Consider the following 19,734-nt stretch of genomic DNA (forward strand, 5'->3'; position numbering starts at 1 on the left):
TTGTTTAGAGATTCTCTTATGTAGTAAAATATTTGCAACCCACGTTAGTCTAGCTTGGCAATGGTCAACTCTGTTCAATGTGAATTTCTTCAACAACATTAATACTGCGTAGAGACCCTCACTGATCAGTGCAAGGCAACATTCATAATGTGGAGTATGGTTGGAGCGAAGGAGCTTCAGGCCTTTACATGGCAGTGGTCGTTGCGTTGTATCACCTTTAGATCTTTGATTTTTCTCATGTTTATTCAGTCATGCGCTAAGCACCGATACGGATACGGATACGAGTATCGGTATCGGGCCGATACGGATACGTAAATTCGCTATTTTGAAAAAAAATGCCAATACGGGGATATGTTTTACTATTTTTTAAAATAAAAAATAAAGTATAGAAGTGCATTCAGAATGTCAATTGTGACCTTTGTACATGCATGGATTCCATGGCTCCCTGTCTTCAGCAAATGAGCAGAAACTCTAGAGTAGCTACTCAAAGCAACATGACTACACTAGTTACATTTCCATTTAGTGTTGTCCCCTCCAGGTGATTTCTCTATAATTGTGACATGGCTCCACAATGGTGCCCTTAGATTCGTAGGTACAGCAGGAGGAGCCATCTGGAGGAGATGAATATGAGATCTTCGGAGGAGAAAGAATAGGAGATGAGCTTGGCTGGGCAGGGAGGGGGCATTGGTGAGGAGGAGGAGCAGCTCGTCGCCGGCTAGCCGCCGCCGCCGCTGGTGCTGGGTGAGCAGGCGCCGCCTGGTGTGAGCTTGGGAGGGAGGAAAGAATCTGGGAGGGAATGGATGGGGGGCATCGGGGTACTAGGGTTGCTGGTTGCCTCTTTACTGGGCTGAGTGGGCTCTTAAATGGGTTGGGCCGTACCCAAGACGTATTGGCAAAGTATCGGGATTGTTTTAAATCATTTCTTCACGGATACTCCATGGATACGTATCTCGGGGGGGGGGGGGGGGGGGGGGTATCGGAGGCGAATCGGTATCAGATACGGTATCCGATATGGATACGCTGGTTGACTGAAGTATCCGTGCATTCGAGTGCGCTACAGACCATGTTTCGTTGGCTTTGTAAAACCTTTTCTATCTTAATATACATACATGCAGTCCTCCTGCATGATCTCCATTCTTGATGATTTCTGGTCCAACCTGAGATTCTATGCATCAAACCACAATACATTTCAATTATCATGCCGTATACTCTTCTAATTCAACATCCTTTAAAATATTGCCTAAAAAGAACGAGAAAAGACTAACTGACACATTATATTGGTGAAGACATAAAGTGCAACGTCATTTGTATGAAGTGAACCCCTTTTAAGAAACACAGGGTAATTACTGTTCAGTGTCCTTTTAAGAAACTACGATGGAATATTGTTTACATTCAGTTTCTTTTGTCTTGCTGTTATTGTAGTCCAAAGTGGTTCGAGAATTATTTCGGACTAATATAATGTTCGTCTGCCATGCAGCTTTTAACTCGTTTAGTTTTTGAGCATGGAAGCACTGACGCAGCTGCGAAGGTAGCTGACACAATGGGTGTGGATTTTGTGCATGAGATAATATCAGCTTGTGTGCCACCAGTTCTTCCTCCACGAACAGGACAAGGATGGGCTTGCATTCCTATTTTAACCACAGTTTCTAATATTATTTCTGAAAACAGTTCAACAGTTCCAAAGTCCCTCCCCCCTGATCAAGGATGGAGTCCACATGATTCATTGTTGTCTTCTCGCCGGGATCCGCTGTATCCTCTTCAGTTAAATTTAGTGAAGCATTTAGCCCAATTATCATCAGTAAGAGCAGTTCTGGCATGTGTGTTCGGAAGTAGCATACTATCTGGTGACAGTGAATCATCTCCTACTTATGTGAAAGATGCAATGCAAACCACTGAAGTTGAGAGGTCATTCTATGAATTCGCTCTTGAACAATCGGAGAGGTAATGAATAGTCATTTTATGCCATCATGTCCCAATCAACTTCACTTTGTAAGTATCTAAGTTACTTGCAGATATCCAACTTTGAACCGGTGGATACAGATGCAGTCTAACCTTCACCGGGTATCTGAGTCTGCCGTGGCAGTTAAAACTGAAAATGAAGTCGCCGTGCATCAATCAAAAGGAAAATTTTCTATTAAGCGAGCTCGTGAACCTGACAGTGATGCTGAATCAGAGCTTGAAGATGTCGTCATAAATGGAAATGCCGCTTCAAGTACACTAGAATCCCCTAAACATGATGATGCTAAACTAGAGCCAACAGCTTTTATTTCTTTTGACTGGGAGAACGAAGGACCATATGAGAAAGCCGTTGAGAGGTAGCAGGATTTTACAATTTTTTCTTGGCCACACCTTTTGCTCTACACATAATGAGAGTTTCTCACTTGCACTTAGCCATTACTTGTTGTGATAATTTCTACTCCTTCCGTTCCTAAATATTTGTCTTTCTAGAGATTTCAACATGTGACAATTAAACTTGCTTTGTCTCTGTAGGCTAATTAATGAAGGAAAACTAACTGATGCTCTTGCTGTATCCGACCGTTGTTTGCGCAATGGAGCGTCTGATAAATTACTTCGATTGCTCATTGATCAAAGGGAAGAAAGAAGTCTAGGCACAGGACAATTCCGCCCATATGGTTCCCGTAACTTGGGGAGTAATACTTGGCAGTATTGTTTGAGACTGAGGGATAAAAAACTTGCAGCTCAGCTTGCTCTTAAGTACGTCATGTCATTTTCGTTCCAGCCTTATTAGTACAATAAACCTTTTGATTTTGTGTAATGAAGGATTCTTTCAGTTTTAGTATATTTGATAGATGTCCATTTTGAATGCATCACCGTTGCTATATTTTTGTTCTCCAGATAGGCATATTGAGTTACTGAGTGCATACTTTCATTTCTAGGTACCTGCACAGTTGGAACCTTGACGCTGCAACCAATGTTCTAACTATGTGCATCTGCCACTTACCTGAGAATGATCCTATGCGGAGTAAGGTAGCTTGACTTGCATTTATTTACATTTCAAGTTCACACATTATCTTGAAAGGTCATATGGACATATGTTGTTGTGTGCCTGGTCAACTCATGGCTTTACTTAGTCTAAAAAAACTGTGATTTCATTTATGCATATCACCTAACAGATATTCTGTCCAAGCCAACACTAGGTAGCTCTTGCTGGTTTGTCTTGCTATCTAACTTTAAAACGTAACAATATGTGCTTGACTGTGATTGTGTCATTCTATGACACAACCTGTTTAGTTTGACGCAACAGGTTCAGTTTCTCAAAACTTAGCTTTTACGACCTGGTCTAGCATTTCTTGTTTGTTATTGTATAATCCCACCACCCATTCCTGGTCATCTTCAACTCAAATTTAGGGTGCCTATTATTCTTAATATATTGATACCTAGGTCCTTCTATGTATCCATAATTTTTTTTTATAATTTTTCTGTGTCATTTTGTAACAGGTGCTACACATGAAGCAATCTCTGCAACGGTATGGTCATATTATGAGTGCTGATGACCATTACACCAGATGGCAAGAGGTAAGCCAATCAATGAATGTCATATGATTTTGATCTTCCGTCCCACTATTTTAAATTTTGTGACAACATAGGCTTCAGAATTGTTCCTTAAAAGTATGTGTCGTTTTTTGTATCGAAGTTTTCCATGTTTAAACTTGACTGACATTCAAATTACTAGGTCGAAGTTGATTGTGAAGATGATCCAGAAGGGGTAGCACTTAGGCTTGCCGCCAAAGGAGCTGTATCTGCTGCTTTACAGGTCGCCGAAAGTGCCTCTCTGTCAATCGATTTGCGGAGGGAACTGCAAGGCCGCCAGCTTGTCAAACTTCTTACCACTGATCCACTTAATGGTGGAGGCCCAGCTGCGGCATCACGATTTCTATCGACCTTACGAGATTCCAATGATGCTCTTCCTGTTGCCATTGGTGCCATGAAGTTATTACCTGACTTGCGCTCAAAGCAGCTTCTTGTATGTTGCCAAATCTGACAAGAGTTAATTGTCCCAAAATTTTCTGACAAGGATTAAAATAATACTGATTAATTTTTTCAGGTGCATTTTTTTCTCAAACGTACAGTTGGGAATTTGTCAGATGCTGAGATTGCTCGACTTAATTCATGGGCGCTGGGTCTTCGTGTTCTTTCCTTATTGCCATTGCCATCACAACAGCGTTGCTCTTCTCTGCATGAACATCCTCAGTTGATTCTGGAAGTACTATTGATGATGAAGCAACTCGAGTCTGCGTCTCTGGTATTCCGTTTCAACTAATTTTTTGCATGTCAACTCTCATCCTTGAACTTTTTGGGACAACAGAAATGATTCTCTCATTAGAGCTGCTGCTATACTAGGAACATGTCAACCTACTGTGCTGATAGAAGATTTCTTCTTTATGACTTCAGGTTTTGAAAGAATTTCCATCCCTGAGGGATGACAAGTTAATCATTGCTTACGCTAAGAAAGCAATCTCTGTCAATATCGATTCTACTCTTAGGGAACCGCGACAAACCATCTCTGCGGCAAGAGAAAAAGAAAAAAAGGCTGCCATACCAGCTAAAACAAATTTTGTGCAGAGTTTTGGCAACTTTCAGAGAGAGGCACGTAAAGCATTCTCATGGGTGCCCCGCGATGGTGGCACCAAAACCCCCCCGAAAGATATCCCTCGGAAAAGAAAGAGTTCAGGCTCAGGTGATAGATCCTCTTGGGAAGCGATGCCTGGTGTACAGGAGGAGCAGACACCTGTTTACCCTTCTGAAGGACAAGATAGACTTCCTTTTGTTTCTGCTCCTGAGGAGTGGGTGCTTACCGGAGAGCCTGATAGGGATAACACAACTCGTTCATGTCATAGATATGAATCCTCTCCAGATATCGCACTATTCAAGGTGTGTTGTTTGCTTATCAGGCTTATCTTTCTTCGAATGCTACTGATTTATAAGTTCTTATCCTGCATTATTCTGGCTTATCCGCAGTCTTCCTTTTTCCGTATTATGCATCAAGGGCAGCTAGTTGGTAGCTTTGAATTATTGACCTAATATTATTTCCTGATGTGCCATTTTTTTAGCAGTTAAGTTGGAAATACTGCTAAATTGAACTTGATTTTAGATTAATTTTCTTTCCTACTTATAAAGTTTACAGTTGGTGGCCGTCCGTTCACTCCTATGTCCCACCTCTTCCTCTCAGCTCTGTCAAGTGGACCACGCATAGGAACCTAGCAGGCAGGTAGGTGGATTAAAAAATAGGGATAATTGATTTTATGCCCCTAGTTGGGTCACACTCGGCAGGTTTACCCCTAGTTTCCGAAAACACTTGTTCCTGCCCAAACCACTTTGCTCCTCTTATGCTTTTGCCCTTTGACCGTTTGACCATCACTTTGAAAACTTCATAAAAATTTCATACTAACTCAGAAAAATCCAAATAAGATATCAAAATGTTCAGAAAAGCATCAACTATATGTGCATGTCATTTGCATTCATGAAAAAAGTGTTGGCCAGTCCCCATCTCAGTTTTAGCTCATATGATCTTAGCATGAACAGTAAAATCTAAAAAAATTCTAAAAATTCTAAAAAAAATTGGTGGCAAACTTTGACCAATGTTTTGAGTGCTTGCCAAGTTTCATAAGGGAATGGCATTCGTGGAAGTCCTGGCAAAAAAACAAAAATCAATGCTCCAGAATTTCATTTTTTTGCCACGACTTCCACGAATGTCATTCCCTTATGAAACTTCGCAAGCACTGAAAACATTGGTCAAAGTTTGCCACCAAATATTTTTAGAATTTTTAGAATTTTTTTAGATTTTACTATTCATGCTAAGATCATATGAGCTAAAACTAAGATGGGGACTGGCCAACACTTTTTTCATGAATGCAAAGGACATGCACATATAGGTGATGCTTTTTCTGAACATTTGATATCTTATTTGAATTTTTCTGAGTTAGTATGAAATTTTTATGAAGTTTTCAAAGTGATGGTCAAACGGTCAAAGGGCAAAAGCATAAGAGGAGCAAAGTGGTTTGGGCAGGAACAAGTGTTTTCGGAAACTAGGGGTAAACCTGCCGAGTGGGACACAACTAAGGGCACCAAATTAATTATCCCTAAAAAATACTGTATTAAGAAACGCCCCCTTCACTCATCCTCTCTGTCCTGCTGCTACATGCCTGCACCGCATGGCCTTCCCCAATCTCCTTTCTTCTGCCACATACTTTCCCGATCTATATCCATCTGCACTGTCACTATTAGTACTTTCTAATCTTGTTCAGCCGATTATTCCCCTCATTTATGTATCGTTCTTGTCATCGGCTTCCCGTCACGCTCAGTCTCCACTGCCAGCGCTTGCTCGCTGTCATCGGAACAATGCCGAGGTGTATGCAGTACGCCCGACCAACGCGCCCACTCGTCATGAGCATAGCGTGGAGGCAGTACCCCTTGCTAATCTACTTGCTCACACTCATTGGACGCACTCGCGCAAGAACTGCTCCCTTCCTCATGAGGGTTGAGCTATGCCTCTCTATGTTTGCTGCAATCTAGGTGCAGCACCGCATCTTCAGTTTTCTCTTCCCTGCTTCCTTTACATCTTGACAAAGTATACCTTGTCTAATCACACCCATTCGCCTAATTGGTTCCTGAACCCATTAGATTATAGCTTAATCAATTGCAGTTCATTGCTGCAGTGGAATATGTATGCACGTGACTCTTCCTTGCATGATGTTTGAATTTCTTGGACGTTCTCTACCTAATGCATGCAGCACAGACATATATAGGTCTTTCCTGGTTGCTTGAGAGCTCAAAAAACTCGTTTTGTTGCGTTCGGTGTGTTCTAGACAGTATGGTTTTATCTCCATGAACAGAGAAATTAGGGCTTCCTGCCAACGGTTAGTACACATGTGATTAGAAATTGGGTTGGGCAATTCAGATTTCAAAGCAGACATGAAAAATCTTTTTTTTATGCTACACCACTCGAGTTTTTACAGAAAGAACTGTATATGTTCCAAGGAACAATTTTCAAAACACTCATCATAGAACTTACGGTAAAAGGTTTACGATTGGAAGATACTTTTGATGTGAATAAAAAATTGTACCAGACTATCGTCACATGTTGACCAAGTGGGTTGCCCAAATTTTCGCCGCTAAAAAAATATATAACTTGTATATTGTAGGACTCTTCTCCTTCAACATGAGAAATTCATCCATTTTTATATAGTAATAGTAGGACTCTTCTAGAACATGAGAAACGCATCCTTTTTTCATACTACAACACGTGTTTCGAAAAGAAACCTGCCTTATATTTATTCTCCAGTATTTATGTGAGTCCATCTGCTGCCACATTGCTTTGAAAAAACCCTTGTATGTTCCGTTCGTCGACCTGTTCATAACAAAACTCATTTAAGCCCATGAGCTCAAGCAGACCTTTTTTAGTCCAATATCTCCAGACTCTAGAGTACCAAGGTTTGTCATGTCTGTAGACGGTACATATCACCTTTCATGTAATACGATTACACCAATAAGCCTTCGGGCCATGGTCAATATATAATCAGAGTTATTAAAGTGAATTAATTTGATATATAGCTAGATTAAATTATGTTGTGTCTCATTTCTCGTGGTTCCGTAGCGCAGCACGGGCATCTTACTAGTATTATTGAAAAAAGAATGAAGTGTCAATATGAAGCAACTTCTGAAGTGTACGTAAGTGATAGTGTCAATTTTCTGTCATCTATTTGTGTAATTCTTTGTGAACCAAATTCTAGGCATTGCTTTCACTGTGCACTGATGAGTCAGTAGCCGGAAAAGGTGCACTTGAACTGTGTGTTACTCAGATGAAGGTTGTGCTAAGCTCCCTACAGTTGCCTCTCAATGCATCTATGGACAATGTAGCCCGGGCTTATCATGCAACGGAAACTTATGTGCAGGTATGAAAAAGAACTAGCAGCATGGTACTTTTGAGTATCATAACTTGGTAGATTAACATCAATGACATTTCATCAGGCAATCTCTTATTCAAAAAATCTACTAAAAAAGCTCACCGGGAGTAGTGATTTGTCAAGTGGCTCTGAAAGAAGTAGAGATGCTGATGATGTTTCTGTGGACGCTGGCAGTTCAAGCACTGGGGTCCAACATCAAGATGAGCTGTCTGATCTCCTTGCTCAAGCAGATATGTGGCTAGGGCGTGCTGAGCTTCTTCAAAGCCTGCTGGGATCAGGTATTATTGCATCACTTGATGATATTGCTGGCAAAGAGTCTTCAACTAGTCTACGTGACAGGCTGGTCAGTGATGAGCGATACAGCATGGCTGTATATACTTCTAAGAAGTGCAAGGTGAATGTTACAACTTGTTTCTGTCTATACTTTATATTTTTTCATGACAGTGATAAGGTAATTTATTGACGCGGTCAATTTCAGATTGATGCTTTTCCAGTGTGGGTTGCTTGGGGCCATGCTCTAGTTCGAATGGAACACTACGCTCAAGCCCGTGTGAAATTTAAGTAAGAGAAAAGTCTTCTTTGTTGTTTCTCACTTTCTCTTATAAGTGCCTGCCTGCAGAAGAAATGGAAAATTTAGTTACAAATACAAAAGAAATCAAGGAAACAAACAGAAAAAAAAACACTGCCTTATCATTTAGTTCTTCCAAGTTCCTTATCGTGTAGTGACCTCGCACTGGTTACTAAATGTGTATAGGGTTGCAGATGGAGTGGTATGCTCTCTTAGTATAGCTGTCTAAGGATATTTGAAAACTAATGGTTAAAGTAAAATTTCTTGCATAAAATTGCACATTTATTTTCTGCAATCATCCTTTTATCATTATTCGTTAGAAATATGGTGAAATAGGTTGATTGTCGTCAATTTGTCACAGCGATAAGCAGGCTAAAATTGTTGCCTACAGATGGAGCATTGGAAAATTTTGTAGGAATTTGGTATTGCTTACATCCGGACTGTCAGATATGAGGTTGCAATAGCTGACCTTGGGCACTCTGAGTCGTTGCTTTATCTTAGCTTGGTCAATGATTCCATCCTTGAACTTGTTAACCATGGTGATACTTTCTGTTGTACAAATCTTCATTTTTATTGCATTTCTTTTCCAGGCAAGCTCTTCAACAGTTCAAAGGTGATGCGCCTCCTGTTGTCCTTGATATCATTAACACAATTGAAGGGGGTCCTCCTGTTGATGTTTCTTCTGTCCGCTCTATGTAAGGGATTAACATCAATTGTGTTTCATCTTTTGAGACTTCTAACAAAATGTTCTTTGCACGGAGCAAAGTAAAATTGCCTAAGTTATTCCGGTCAATGAATCATCATATTTATGATGTATATTTCGTACGCCCTCCGTCCCAAAATTCTTGTCTTAGATTTGTCTAAATACGGATGTATCAAGTCACGTTTTAGTATTAGGTACATCCGCATCTAGACAAATCTAAGACAAGAATTTTGGGACGGAGGGAGTATTTATTAACTCAGCAGTTAACCTTTTTTGCTAGACTTGTTTCTTTCTCTAGTTCTGGTATTAGTGCTTGAGGTTAAGAACTGGTTGGTAGTAGTGCCCCTGAACTGAAAACTTATTTACCAGTTCCCTGGCATTATTAATTTCAATCAAGAGATATGTGGTTTTCCTCTTTTTAAGTAACTGCTATCAAACTGGCATTGCAGGTATGAACATGTAGCAAAAAGTGCAGCAACCATCTTCGATGATTCCCTTTCTGCTGATTCTTATCTTAATGTTCTATATATGCCATCCACATTCCCACGATCTGAGAGGTCCAGGCAATCCAGAGATTCTCTAGATAGCCAATTTTCGTCTGCTAACTCATACCTTGAAGATGGTCCTCGCAGCAATCTTGATAGCGTCCGATATGCAGAGTGTATTCATTACTTGCAGGAAGTAAGATTTGTCCTCCTTCAAAGGTGTTCCTTTTTTTCTTTATTAGCTCAAACTTTGGCATACAAGGTTTACCCTAGAGTTTTCTTTACACTTTCTAGACTCTGCGTACCTGTAATAACCGAAACACCTAAATTTTGTTCCTGGCATCCTGCTCATCACTGTGATGACCATTTCTTACAGTGGCAATTAAAGCCACACACTTGAACCCTGTTTCAGGTTTTGGTTTGCCCAAGTCCTTCTGAATTTATTTCAGGATTGTATGGTTTGCCCAAGTCCTTTTGAATTTGTGATTAATGGTTTCTTTCGGATACTTGCAGTATGCTCGCCCACAAATGCTTGCTTTCATGTTCAGGCATGGCCATTATGCAGAAGCATGCTCTCTATTCTTTCCATCCAGTGAACCAACCGCAGAAGGGGAAACATCTTTGTCTTCAGTTCCTCGGAGTGATCCTTTAACAACTGATTATGGGACAATTGATGACCTGTGTGATCTATGTCTTGGATATGGTGCTATGTCTGTATTGGAGGATACAATATTGGCAATAACTCAATCCCCGACATATCATGACACAACTGTGATTCAGTACATGAACACTGTTCTCACCCGCATTTGTAACTACTGTGAAATGCATCGGCACTATAATTATCTTTACAACTTTCTGGTACTATCATCAATTTTTCCTTTGCGTCACTTCCTTTGGAGTCCACTGCTTTCGCGCTAATTAATTTTTACATTGAAACATGGTGTATCAGGTTCTAAAAGGTGACCATGTGGCTTCTGGCCTTTGCTGTATTCAGTTATTCATGAATTCAATGTCCCAAGAGGAATCTCTGAAGCATTTGGGACATGCCAAGGTATTATGATTTTCATTATCAATGTGTTACAAACATATAATTCATTAGTTGGTCTCTATGCAGCTCCGTTACATATGACACTTTGACAATATAGTTCAGTCTCGGTAAATATCATAGTGTTCCCTTACGGTTTCTGTAACTGCCATATTTACCAAATTTAATATTGCAACAACTTCTAGTCTCTACTCTAGAAAAGGTCACTCAACATGAGTACATATTTACATGAAGTCATGAATTAAACATAGAACGCTGCTAGCACATACATGGTACACAGCAACCAGCCTAGCGCTGTGCCAACTGAACCAAGTGAGATAACTAGGAAATAATTCTCGAGAACAGTCACAAACCACTGAATCATGGTTTCTCGAAGAAATAGGCTTCTTGAGCACCACGAATCATCAATTATCGACTGCACCAGTGGCGAATCCAGGATGAAAATAAAGGATGGGCTCAATTCACTAAGCTAAATTGAGGCGAGAAGTAAAATTTTATAAAATTCTGAAAGAATTGTAGGTCTGCCACTTGCTATAACCCATGAACCTATAAAATTTCAACCAAAACTATGATCATATTTGGCCCGCACAAATAAAATAAAAATTAAACACACTAACTACAATATTGTTCACTTAACTCTTGTTCTGTTTGTAGCTTACAGCTGGTCATATTTTTGGACGAATTTGTATGCTATAACATGAAGTACCTCCAATAATTTTTTTGTAATTGTTGCCACTTCAAAATGATTCTGCTAACATTATGTACTTCTGCACACATATTCAATGTGATTTTTTCCCTTTATTCTGGCATTTTTTATTACGGATTGAAAAACTTTTATCTTGTTCTGCTTTTACCTACCATTGCATTGTCAGACATCCTTGATATTTTAACCAAAAAATATTCACGACAAGTTTATTGGTGGGTCGCGTGCTATTGCAAACTGGGAATAGACACTACGAAATGTATTGCCAGTGCTTGACCAGTAGATTTTTTTTAAAATGTTCACCATTAGCTATCAGGGGCAGTTGACAACGAAAATTTTGATCTATGGTTCCGGTCCTCATTGTTAGAGTTGTACTCCCTCCATCCCGAATTACTTGTCTTAGATTTGTCTAGATAGAGATGTATCTAACACTAAAACGTGTCTAGATATGTTAACAGTGCAATATCCCTATTTACCAAACTAGGGCACAACACGGCTTTTACCTCTCCAAACTCAGTGTTGTTGATATATGTTAGCCGTGCAATATCCCCATTGAGCTGTTTGGGGTCCAGCTCCCTTCGCCTGGAAAGGCGAAAGGGGGTCATTGGCACTACATTGTTTTAAGGCTCTGATACCATGTGGTAAGTATGCAGAAATCACCTTATACAGTAGGGGGATACTACACGGGTAACATAGATACAACTCAAACACTCATATACTCGTGTGGGCCGTCTTTGGCAATAGCAAGCCACGAGGCCCATGATAAGTGGAGTGTACCACTGTCTCCAGCCAATCTTTCTCTATGCCTTTGCTTCTTGACACCTACGGCCGACGAATAGCAAATCGATGGCAAAGTGGGGTTTTCTGGCCAAATTAGAGGGTAGATGGAGCCTACAACAGAACAGCAACCAGCTAGGCAACCGCAGACAAACAACTAACCAACTGTCGACAGAACCAGCTAAGCAGCTAACTTGAAAGTAGTACAAAGCGAGCAGCAAAGATTTCATAGGACCACATCATGCACATCATTCCATTAAACACCTGACATAGGACACGTGCAGCATTGTGATAAGCCTCATACGGATATCGTCTGTGAAGCGAGGCGGAGCGTATGGAATTGACGGCGATCGCGTGGGAAGGGGATGTCCTGCTAGCAGAAGCATGTGCACTGGAGACAGCAAAGGAAGGAGCAGCACGTGCAGGTGGCTGGAAGGCGAGAGGAGCCTGCGGGGGCATGACGGGGATATCGAGAGGAGCCACCTGGCGCAGAGCTTCTAGGGATGCGGAAGCCGGGGCGTGACGGGGATGTCGAGGGGAGGCGTCTGGCGCAGAGCTTCTAGAGAAGCGGAGGCGGTGTCACAGAGGGGACAGCAGAAGGAACAGACCTTGGCTGCTAATGCTGTGGTTAGAGAACTAGGCTGTTGGTGTAGCATGTGGAGAAGCTGGTTTGGAGGCACTACGCCAGTTTGGTAGTGGGCTAGGGACGCGGCTCCTCTGACGTACGGCGCACACACTGACGTGTGGACCTGGACCCATGCGTCAGTGGCCCAACGTCAGGTGGCCGTACGTCAGGGGATCCGGCTCCGTGGACTAGGTCTGATCAGGAGTCTCTCGAGTGGTTATTTTTTTCTGGCTAGTTTGTCTGTTACTAATTTTTTCCTCCTTTTTACCAAAAAGAATGGAATCATAAAAATACACATTTCTCCATACAGTACCAAAGACAATCAAATTGAGTTGACCGGTTTGGCTTGTTTTTCTTGTTCGTATTAGGACTCTGGGCATGTATAATATCCAGCCCACTTAGCTGAACAGGATCCCTGTGAATCAGCATTCCTGTAAAAGTAACTCAGTTACACAGAGAAGTAAATTTGGCAACTAGTTGCCAGTTCTCGCAAAATCTGAAAAAGAAATCATGGATACAGGTCATGCTAAAGCACTTGCACTTACAAAAAGAGCATCAAATAGTTTTACCATTTGCGACCTAGTAAAAAGTAGATAAAATTTTAGGGCTGATTATATAGCTACGAATTTGTCTTTTTCGTACAGGTCACAAGAGGCCTTATTTTTTTGTTAACCTTTGCAGGGGCACACTGCAGATGATATAGCATGGCTTGCATCCACTAATTTGTGTAGCATTATACGGAAACTCATAAAGTGGTTTTGAATAATGGGGTGTAAGTGTCAACTAGTATGACACCATCCAGTTATACTACTTGTGACTCTTTTCTATAACACAAAAACTTGGTACTTAAGTGTTATGCTCAAATTAGACTCTTTAATTTAATGCATAGTTCAACCTCCAGTGTGCCACCTTGAAGAAGCACTTCGTGGACCTAGGGTTATGTATCTTGTCGTAACAATCCGAGCCAGCAGCTTTAGTCATATGAGGGTCTAGAAACGTTAGCAGTCAGTTCTAGATTTTGTACAACATGCAGTTTTTCTTTTTGTGCAATATTCTTAGGCCGCACATAGAAATGTAAACTTACAGGTGAATAGTGGAACCCTGTACTGTTGCAGTCATTTGACAGCAAAGCTGCTTTCTAATGCACTGATTTAGTAACATTATGCAAAACTACTTTTCATAGAGTAAATCTCAGGGAGACTAAATGTGGTCTGCACTGCTCCATAAGGAATCTAAATAGTAGAAAACACTGTAAAAAAATCCCATGCTCTCTAGAAAAATAGATGTTGAAATTGTTCCTGGATATCTTTGCACAACTTGCATCAACTAACTTTCGATGAAATACTCCCATGACATACATGCAGTTTGATTTGCCTCATCTTTAGTGCTGACAGTGTTACATTTGACTACAAGCAAATCTAATTATTAAAAAATACTTACAAAAATAGAATGAGTTTTTGGGTTATTTTGGACCTGACTATGCATACTTACATTGTAATTTTGAACAGTGGCTTCATAATAATTAATCAATAATGGTTTGGTGTGTTTCTTATACTCGGCTTCTTATGAGTGCAGACACATTTTGAGGAAGCTTTATCTGTACGAGATAGAACAATTGAGGCTACAAAATTGGTATCACGGACTGCTCGCAATAAGAGTGCATCGGAAAAACTAACTAGAGAGATGATAATGAAATTTTCTACCAGAGTTTCCTATCAGGTGAGGAAATTGTCAAGGAAGATAAATTACTGGGCGAACATGGCTTATTTCCCTTCTATAATTTTTTTTTGTGCATGTTTGAGACTGTTTCTCTGGGACCCAACTATCATTATAAACCGACGCGCATGTAGTTTTTCTAGCTCTGCACTCATTTGATGCCCAGTTTTAGACTTAGGTATGCTAATCGAGTTGCATATGTTGAAAACATAGATGGATGTTGTGAAGGTCCTCAACAGTGTAGATGGGCCTCAGTGGAAGACCTCCCTGTTTGGAAATCCAACTGATCCTGAAACTCTGAGGTTTGTGCTACTGCTTTGCTTTTTAAGGTTAAATATTTTTAACTGCTCTTGAAGGAGGGTACACTCCTACACATGTTATCTGAAAGATACACCCCTCCTGGACGATTCCTATTATTGCATGGTCATGTCCAGTTCACATTTTCGCATCATGATTTAGCTTTAAATTTCCTTTATTGAGCTGTTTTAAGTGCCAATGAAGAATTATCTACTATAAATAACTATCTTGTTGTATTCAGATCAAAGTTTTGCTGACACTTGCAGGGATAACTCTTAAATTTATTATCTTTATGATCGGTATCATTACCGATCTTCGCTTTTCCTTATGCACCAGTACTTGACTAGTCCATCTTTTATTGCCTGGTGTGCTTATTTGTTTAACATAAGCTCATATTATCTGCAGGCGAAGGTGCATGGTTGTTGAAACTCTGGCTGAAAAGCATTTCGATTTAGCTTTTAGAATGCTTCATGAGTTTGATCTTCCAGGTTACTTATATTCCACATCCTATATACCTAAATAGCTCGTCCCCACTATCTCTATTATCTCAACATGCAACACATGCCACCTCATCAAAGGCCCACCACAACCTGCATGAGAACTATTTTTCATTATTAGTTGATCCCCACTAATTATTTTTATTTCAACATGCACACATAAGCCATGCGCACATATCACCTCTTCAAAGGCCCACCCAATATGCATGGGAAAAAAATTCCATTATGTTATACTACCTATATTCAATAAATATTTTTCAACTATACAATAACCCAATACAATATATAATATGCATCTTTAGTTTTTTCATATATTATTAATCCAAATGTTTGATACAACCAAATCTTAATGAAATATATTGCAACAAATTCCCACCGCAACACACGGGGTATCATCTAGTTTATACTCTTAATTTTGCAGAATTAATGTTAAAAATTGATGCTTATTTGGGAACAATGTTTGGAAGTAGGCATCTATATACTCAGAGTTACTGACAGACCAATTCTTTTCAGTTGTGGATGTTTATGCCGGTGTAGCAGCATCCCTCGCAGAGAGGAAAAAAGGTGGCCAGTTAACGGAGTTCTTGAAAAACATAAGGGGAACCATAGAAGATGATGAATGGGATCAGGTGATGTGTACTGTTTTTTTGTGTGCAGCCTTCAGCTTTGCTTATAGGTTATCAATCTCAGAAAGATTGTATTGTTCATGGGAGGATCTTTTGGAAGTTTGAGTTCTGCTTTGTTGTTAGTTACCTCATCAGATGCGGAACTAATGTGTAGCCTATGTAGATATGCACGATGTCATATGACATTATTTGTGTCTGGAGTTCACAACTTCCAAAGAGTCACATATCCGAGTTATTGCTAGTACTCTATAAATGTCATTGTATATCCAGTTATATTTCTATGTTCCTGCATGTTTCATCGGGCATTCAGGAAATTCAAGTATCACAGTACAAAATGTGTAGATGATGCTCCATATTTTCTTTTGCAGTAGAAAAATGGATATGCTGTATCTTTTTTTTTTTTTGAGAAAACACAAAAGCTTTGCTTTTCATTGCATAGAAGAGTCGTTACAAGCCCCAAGAAGGACACACCCGACGTACAATAGCTCAAGGAAGGCCACAAATAACACACAACACAATGCCCCTAGAGGCGACTTCCTCCAGGAGCAAAGCCCGATAATTTGAAGCTTCAACACAAGATCCTTGTTTGGTTGATTACTGTATGTGAATGATCTTGGTGAAACGCTCTTCTGATCTTTTTGTTTACTTTTTTTAATAGGTTCTGGGTGCTGCTATAAATGTTTATGCTAACAAGCATAAAGAAAGGCCAGATCGACTTATTGATATGCTAATCAGCAATCACAGGTATCGCTTATTCATAGCAAAAGAACTACTCAATTGTGCCACTGCATTTCATGTGGAAGATAACTCTTTACTTCAGCCTTTCTTGCTAAAGTGCTATAAATTTCTTTATGGTACCTGTGACGTTGTGTTTTTTTAATTATATTTAAGTGTTAAACTGTGAATGCATTGCTTATCAGTGATTGGTTACCTTTTCTTGCTTTCTTGGGCATTATCATGTAATTTGCTCCTCAAGTAGGGCAGTTAATTGATACTATAAGGGAAGTTCAAACAACATTCTTTAGTTTGGATTTCTTGCACTGTAAACTTAGGATCATGTCAGCAAACTGAAACTTCTATAGTTACAGAAGTGATATGTTTATATGCAAACAAAAAAGGAGCGATCGAAGTTCATAGGTGCGATCACTTTTATATCATGCCTTAACATTATACCTATTCCACTATAGTCATCCCTAAGGCTTTGTTTGGTGATGAGGGGGAGAACACCCAGGTTACTAAATCCCACCAGGGGAATTTCAATAGCACTTGTGATTCCCTTTCTTCCGCGAGGTAGATCTCCTATGCTCATTTGGTGGTACAGGGGAGTGGAGACGAGAGGGGCGGAAGGCAACGAGCGAGGGATTCAGAGCGAAGCAGCGGAGTTCAGATCGCAAAAGGGAAAAGACGGGAGAATTTTTCCGGAGTGTCCAGGCGTGGGACCTCTTCCCGGGGAAAGAGCGGGGGTTGGGGCAGCCCACCCCGTCGAACGGCTCGTCCAAATGACGCGCTCATTTTCCCTGGCGAGCGTCTCCACGTGGGTTTCGGGCCCTGGTAAAACGCTGGGATCCCGGGGGGAAGCGAGGCAACCAAATGAGCCCTAAAAGTCATTGTAGCTAGTTTGTACACTGAACCTGCATTCCCAGAATTGTTAGACACTGCCACCAAGCAGCACAGTGGGCACCTTTAAGTGTTACCTCAGACATGGAAGCACATGATTATGCATTATGTGTTTGTTAACTTTGTACTTGGAAGTTGTTTCCAGATAATTTGAAGGCACGCACCTGAGAGCACGCCTTCCTGGGTGAAAAATAGATTTAGCAAACGTCAAAAAGTTTGGAAAAATTTACATGTGCCCATACATTTTCATGGAAAAAGATCAGCTTTGTGTCATGTATTAAAAATGAAGTTTAGTGCTTGAAAATTTGCTTTATTAGAGCACTGAATTAAGATAATTTGCTCATTGGCAAAAATGTTGCTCTTTTTCCCCATGAAAACCACCATCAGATAGAAACTTTAACATGTACATGCGTGAACTTCTAAGTATTTGGCGAGAATTTACTGTTTGTCCCAGGAGCACATGCTTCAGGGAGTCATTTTGCCGCACCCTCTTTCTCACCTTTCTGAAATTTTCCTAATTTCTGCAGGAAAGTACTTGCTTGTGTTGTTTGCGGCCGTCTGAAAAGTGCATTCCAGATAGCCTCACGAAGTGGAAGTGTAGCTGATGTTCAATATGTTGCCCATCAGGTCAGCCATCTTCCACAGATCTACATATGGTTGGCACAATGGCACTTAATGATCAAATGAATTTTGTGTTTTGTTTTTTACCTGCATCCATTACAACAAGGGGCCAACTAATGCGCACCAAAATTAGTTCTAGTAAATAAACGAAAATGTACCGATTTGGTTCCTTTATGTTTGGGTCAGATCTGTTTTGGTCGCTGAACTTTTCAGGGTTACTCCCTCCGTTCCAAAGTAAGTACATCAAATTTGAACTAAAACCACAACACTTATTTTGGAACGGAGGCAGTACTTATGTAGTTATTTGGTCCATTAACATTAATAATGGTACCATTAGTCACTTCCAAAAGTGCATCGATTTGTTAAATCTCAGAGTCATTGACAAGTGAGGCCTATCGGTTGGCCGCTGTTTAGAAGTATTGATTTGGACCTGTCTTCAAGTCGAATAGTATACTTGGAAAGTTATGACACTTAACAGGTGTTACCTCAAATTTGAGGGACTGATTTTGAAGACATCTCTCATATATAACTGATGCATAAATGAATCAAGGGAAGTGAAACCGGTGCCCTGTGCCCCCCTTATCTGCAATTTGTTTTGTTCTCTTTTCTGACTTCCATATTCTCCTTTCACAGGCATTACATGCAAATGCATTGCCGGTTCTTGATATGTGCAAGCAATGGCTGGCCCAGTACATGTAACTGTAATGTTCTGACTGCCGAGGGAGAATTTAAATTAGTACAGAAAAAAGGGGGTTTGCACCAATGAGCAGAAAGCGGGTTAATGCAGAGATCAAGTTCAGAACAAGACCACCCCCCCCCCCCCCCCCCCCCCCCCCCCCCAAATAAAGGCCAAGGCGTACAGTTCGTCCTCGCATCAGCGTGTGTGCCGTATGTGCATGCCCGGGTGTACATGTTTTTGGGTGAGTGGCTGTTGATGCATTTGCACATGGGAGCGCATGCATGCGTGATGTGTGGTGTAAATTTTGCAGTTCCTTTGCCTCCATCACCAGTGATGGATAATTCTACCATGAGGGATGCAAAACTCAGAAAGGCTAGTGGCTACTTTAGTCAACGTTTGTATGAGAAGTTTTGGCTGATCTTGATTCCTGATCTTGTGGTTTCTTTTTTTGAGATGCACATTTGTATAGCAAAATAGTTGTAGATGCAGATGCACTTTTCAAGTAGCAGCTTTGAACTCTTGATTTTTAGCTCATGAGAAGAAAAAGGTCAGTCTTTCAGCTAGTGCTTCCCCTGTGCAATTGGAGTATTATTATGTTTGGTGGTACTGTCGATGGTTTTGTTTCTGGTTGGAGCCACTCGCGTTCCTTGTATCTTGTGAAAGTTAGTAAGAGCATCTCTAACAACAGTCTCTTGGAGGTTTGAGACGCGGCAGGAGGTCTTACGAGAGGACGTATCTGGTGCACCAGCGCTTCTTGTGCTACCGGTGCACCGGACGTCTAAACATGTTCAAAAAAATCCAAGAGAAAATTGGTGTATTAAAAAAACATCAGTCTATGTTGTCACAAAAA

The 19,734-nt window shown here is 40.6% G+C and overlaps 1 protein-coding gene across 2 annotated transcripts in view; it reads left to right on the forward strand.

Annotated features, from left to right (window-relative positions):
* Positions 1–19,447, forward strand: part of LOC109752492 (uncharacterized) — a 28,692-nt gene extending 9,245 nt beyond the window's left edge. For both annotated transcript variants that reach the window (XM_020311377.4, XM_020311375.4), the window contains 22 exons: positions 1,478–1,941; positions 2,013–2,315; positions 2,491–2,715; positions 2,898–2,988; positions 3,460–3,537; positions 3,695–3,985; positions 4,067–4,264; positions 4,414–4,893; positions 7,752–7,913; positions 7,990–8,319; positions 8,404–8,486; positions 9,084–9,188; positions 9,646–9,877; positions 10,195–10,539; positions 10,631–10,732; positions 14,407–14,550; positions 14,761–14,849; positions 15,250–15,332; positions 15,855–15,970; positions 16,626–16,711; positions 18,112–18,211; positions 18,839–19,447. In XM_020311377.4, coding sequence (XP_020166966.1) covers positions 1,478–1,941; positions 2,013–2,315; positions 2,491–2,715; positions 2,898–2,988; positions 3,460–3,537; positions 3,695–3,985; positions 4,067–4,264; positions 4,414–4,893; positions 7,752–7,913; positions 7,990–8,319; positions 8,404–8,486; positions 9,084–9,188; positions 9,646–9,877; positions 10,195–10,539; positions 10,631–10,732; positions 14,407–14,550; positions 14,761–14,849; positions 15,250–15,332; positions 15,855–15,970; positions 16,626–16,711; positions 18,112–18,211; positions 18,839–18,904 — 4,173 coding nt within the window. In that variant the 3' untranslated portion in view covers positions 18,905–19,447. The remainder of the gene's footprint in view (positions 1–1,477; positions 1,942–2,012; positions 2,316–2,490; positions 2,716–2,897; positions 2,989–3,459; positions 3,538–3,694; positions 3,986–4,066; positions 4,265–4,413; positions 4,894–7,751; positions 7,914–7,989; positions 8,320–8,403; positions 8,487–9,083; positions 9,189–9,645; positions 9,878–10,194; positions 10,540–10,630; positions 10,733–14,406; positions 14,551–14,760; positions 14,850–15,249; positions 15,333–15,854; positions 15,971–16,625; positions 16,712–18,111; positions 18,212–18,838) is intronic.
* Positions 19,448–19,734: the final 287 nt, after the last annotated feature.

Source organism: Aegilops tauschii, chromosome 3 (genome assembly GCF_002575655.3).
Source record: "Aegilops tauschii subsp. strangulata cultivar AL8/78 chromosome 3, Aet v6.0, whole genome shotgun sequence".
NCBI classification, from domain to species: domain Eukaryota; kingdom Viridiplantae; phylum Streptophyta; class Magnoliopsida; order Poales; family Poaceae; genus Aegilops; species Aegilops tauschii.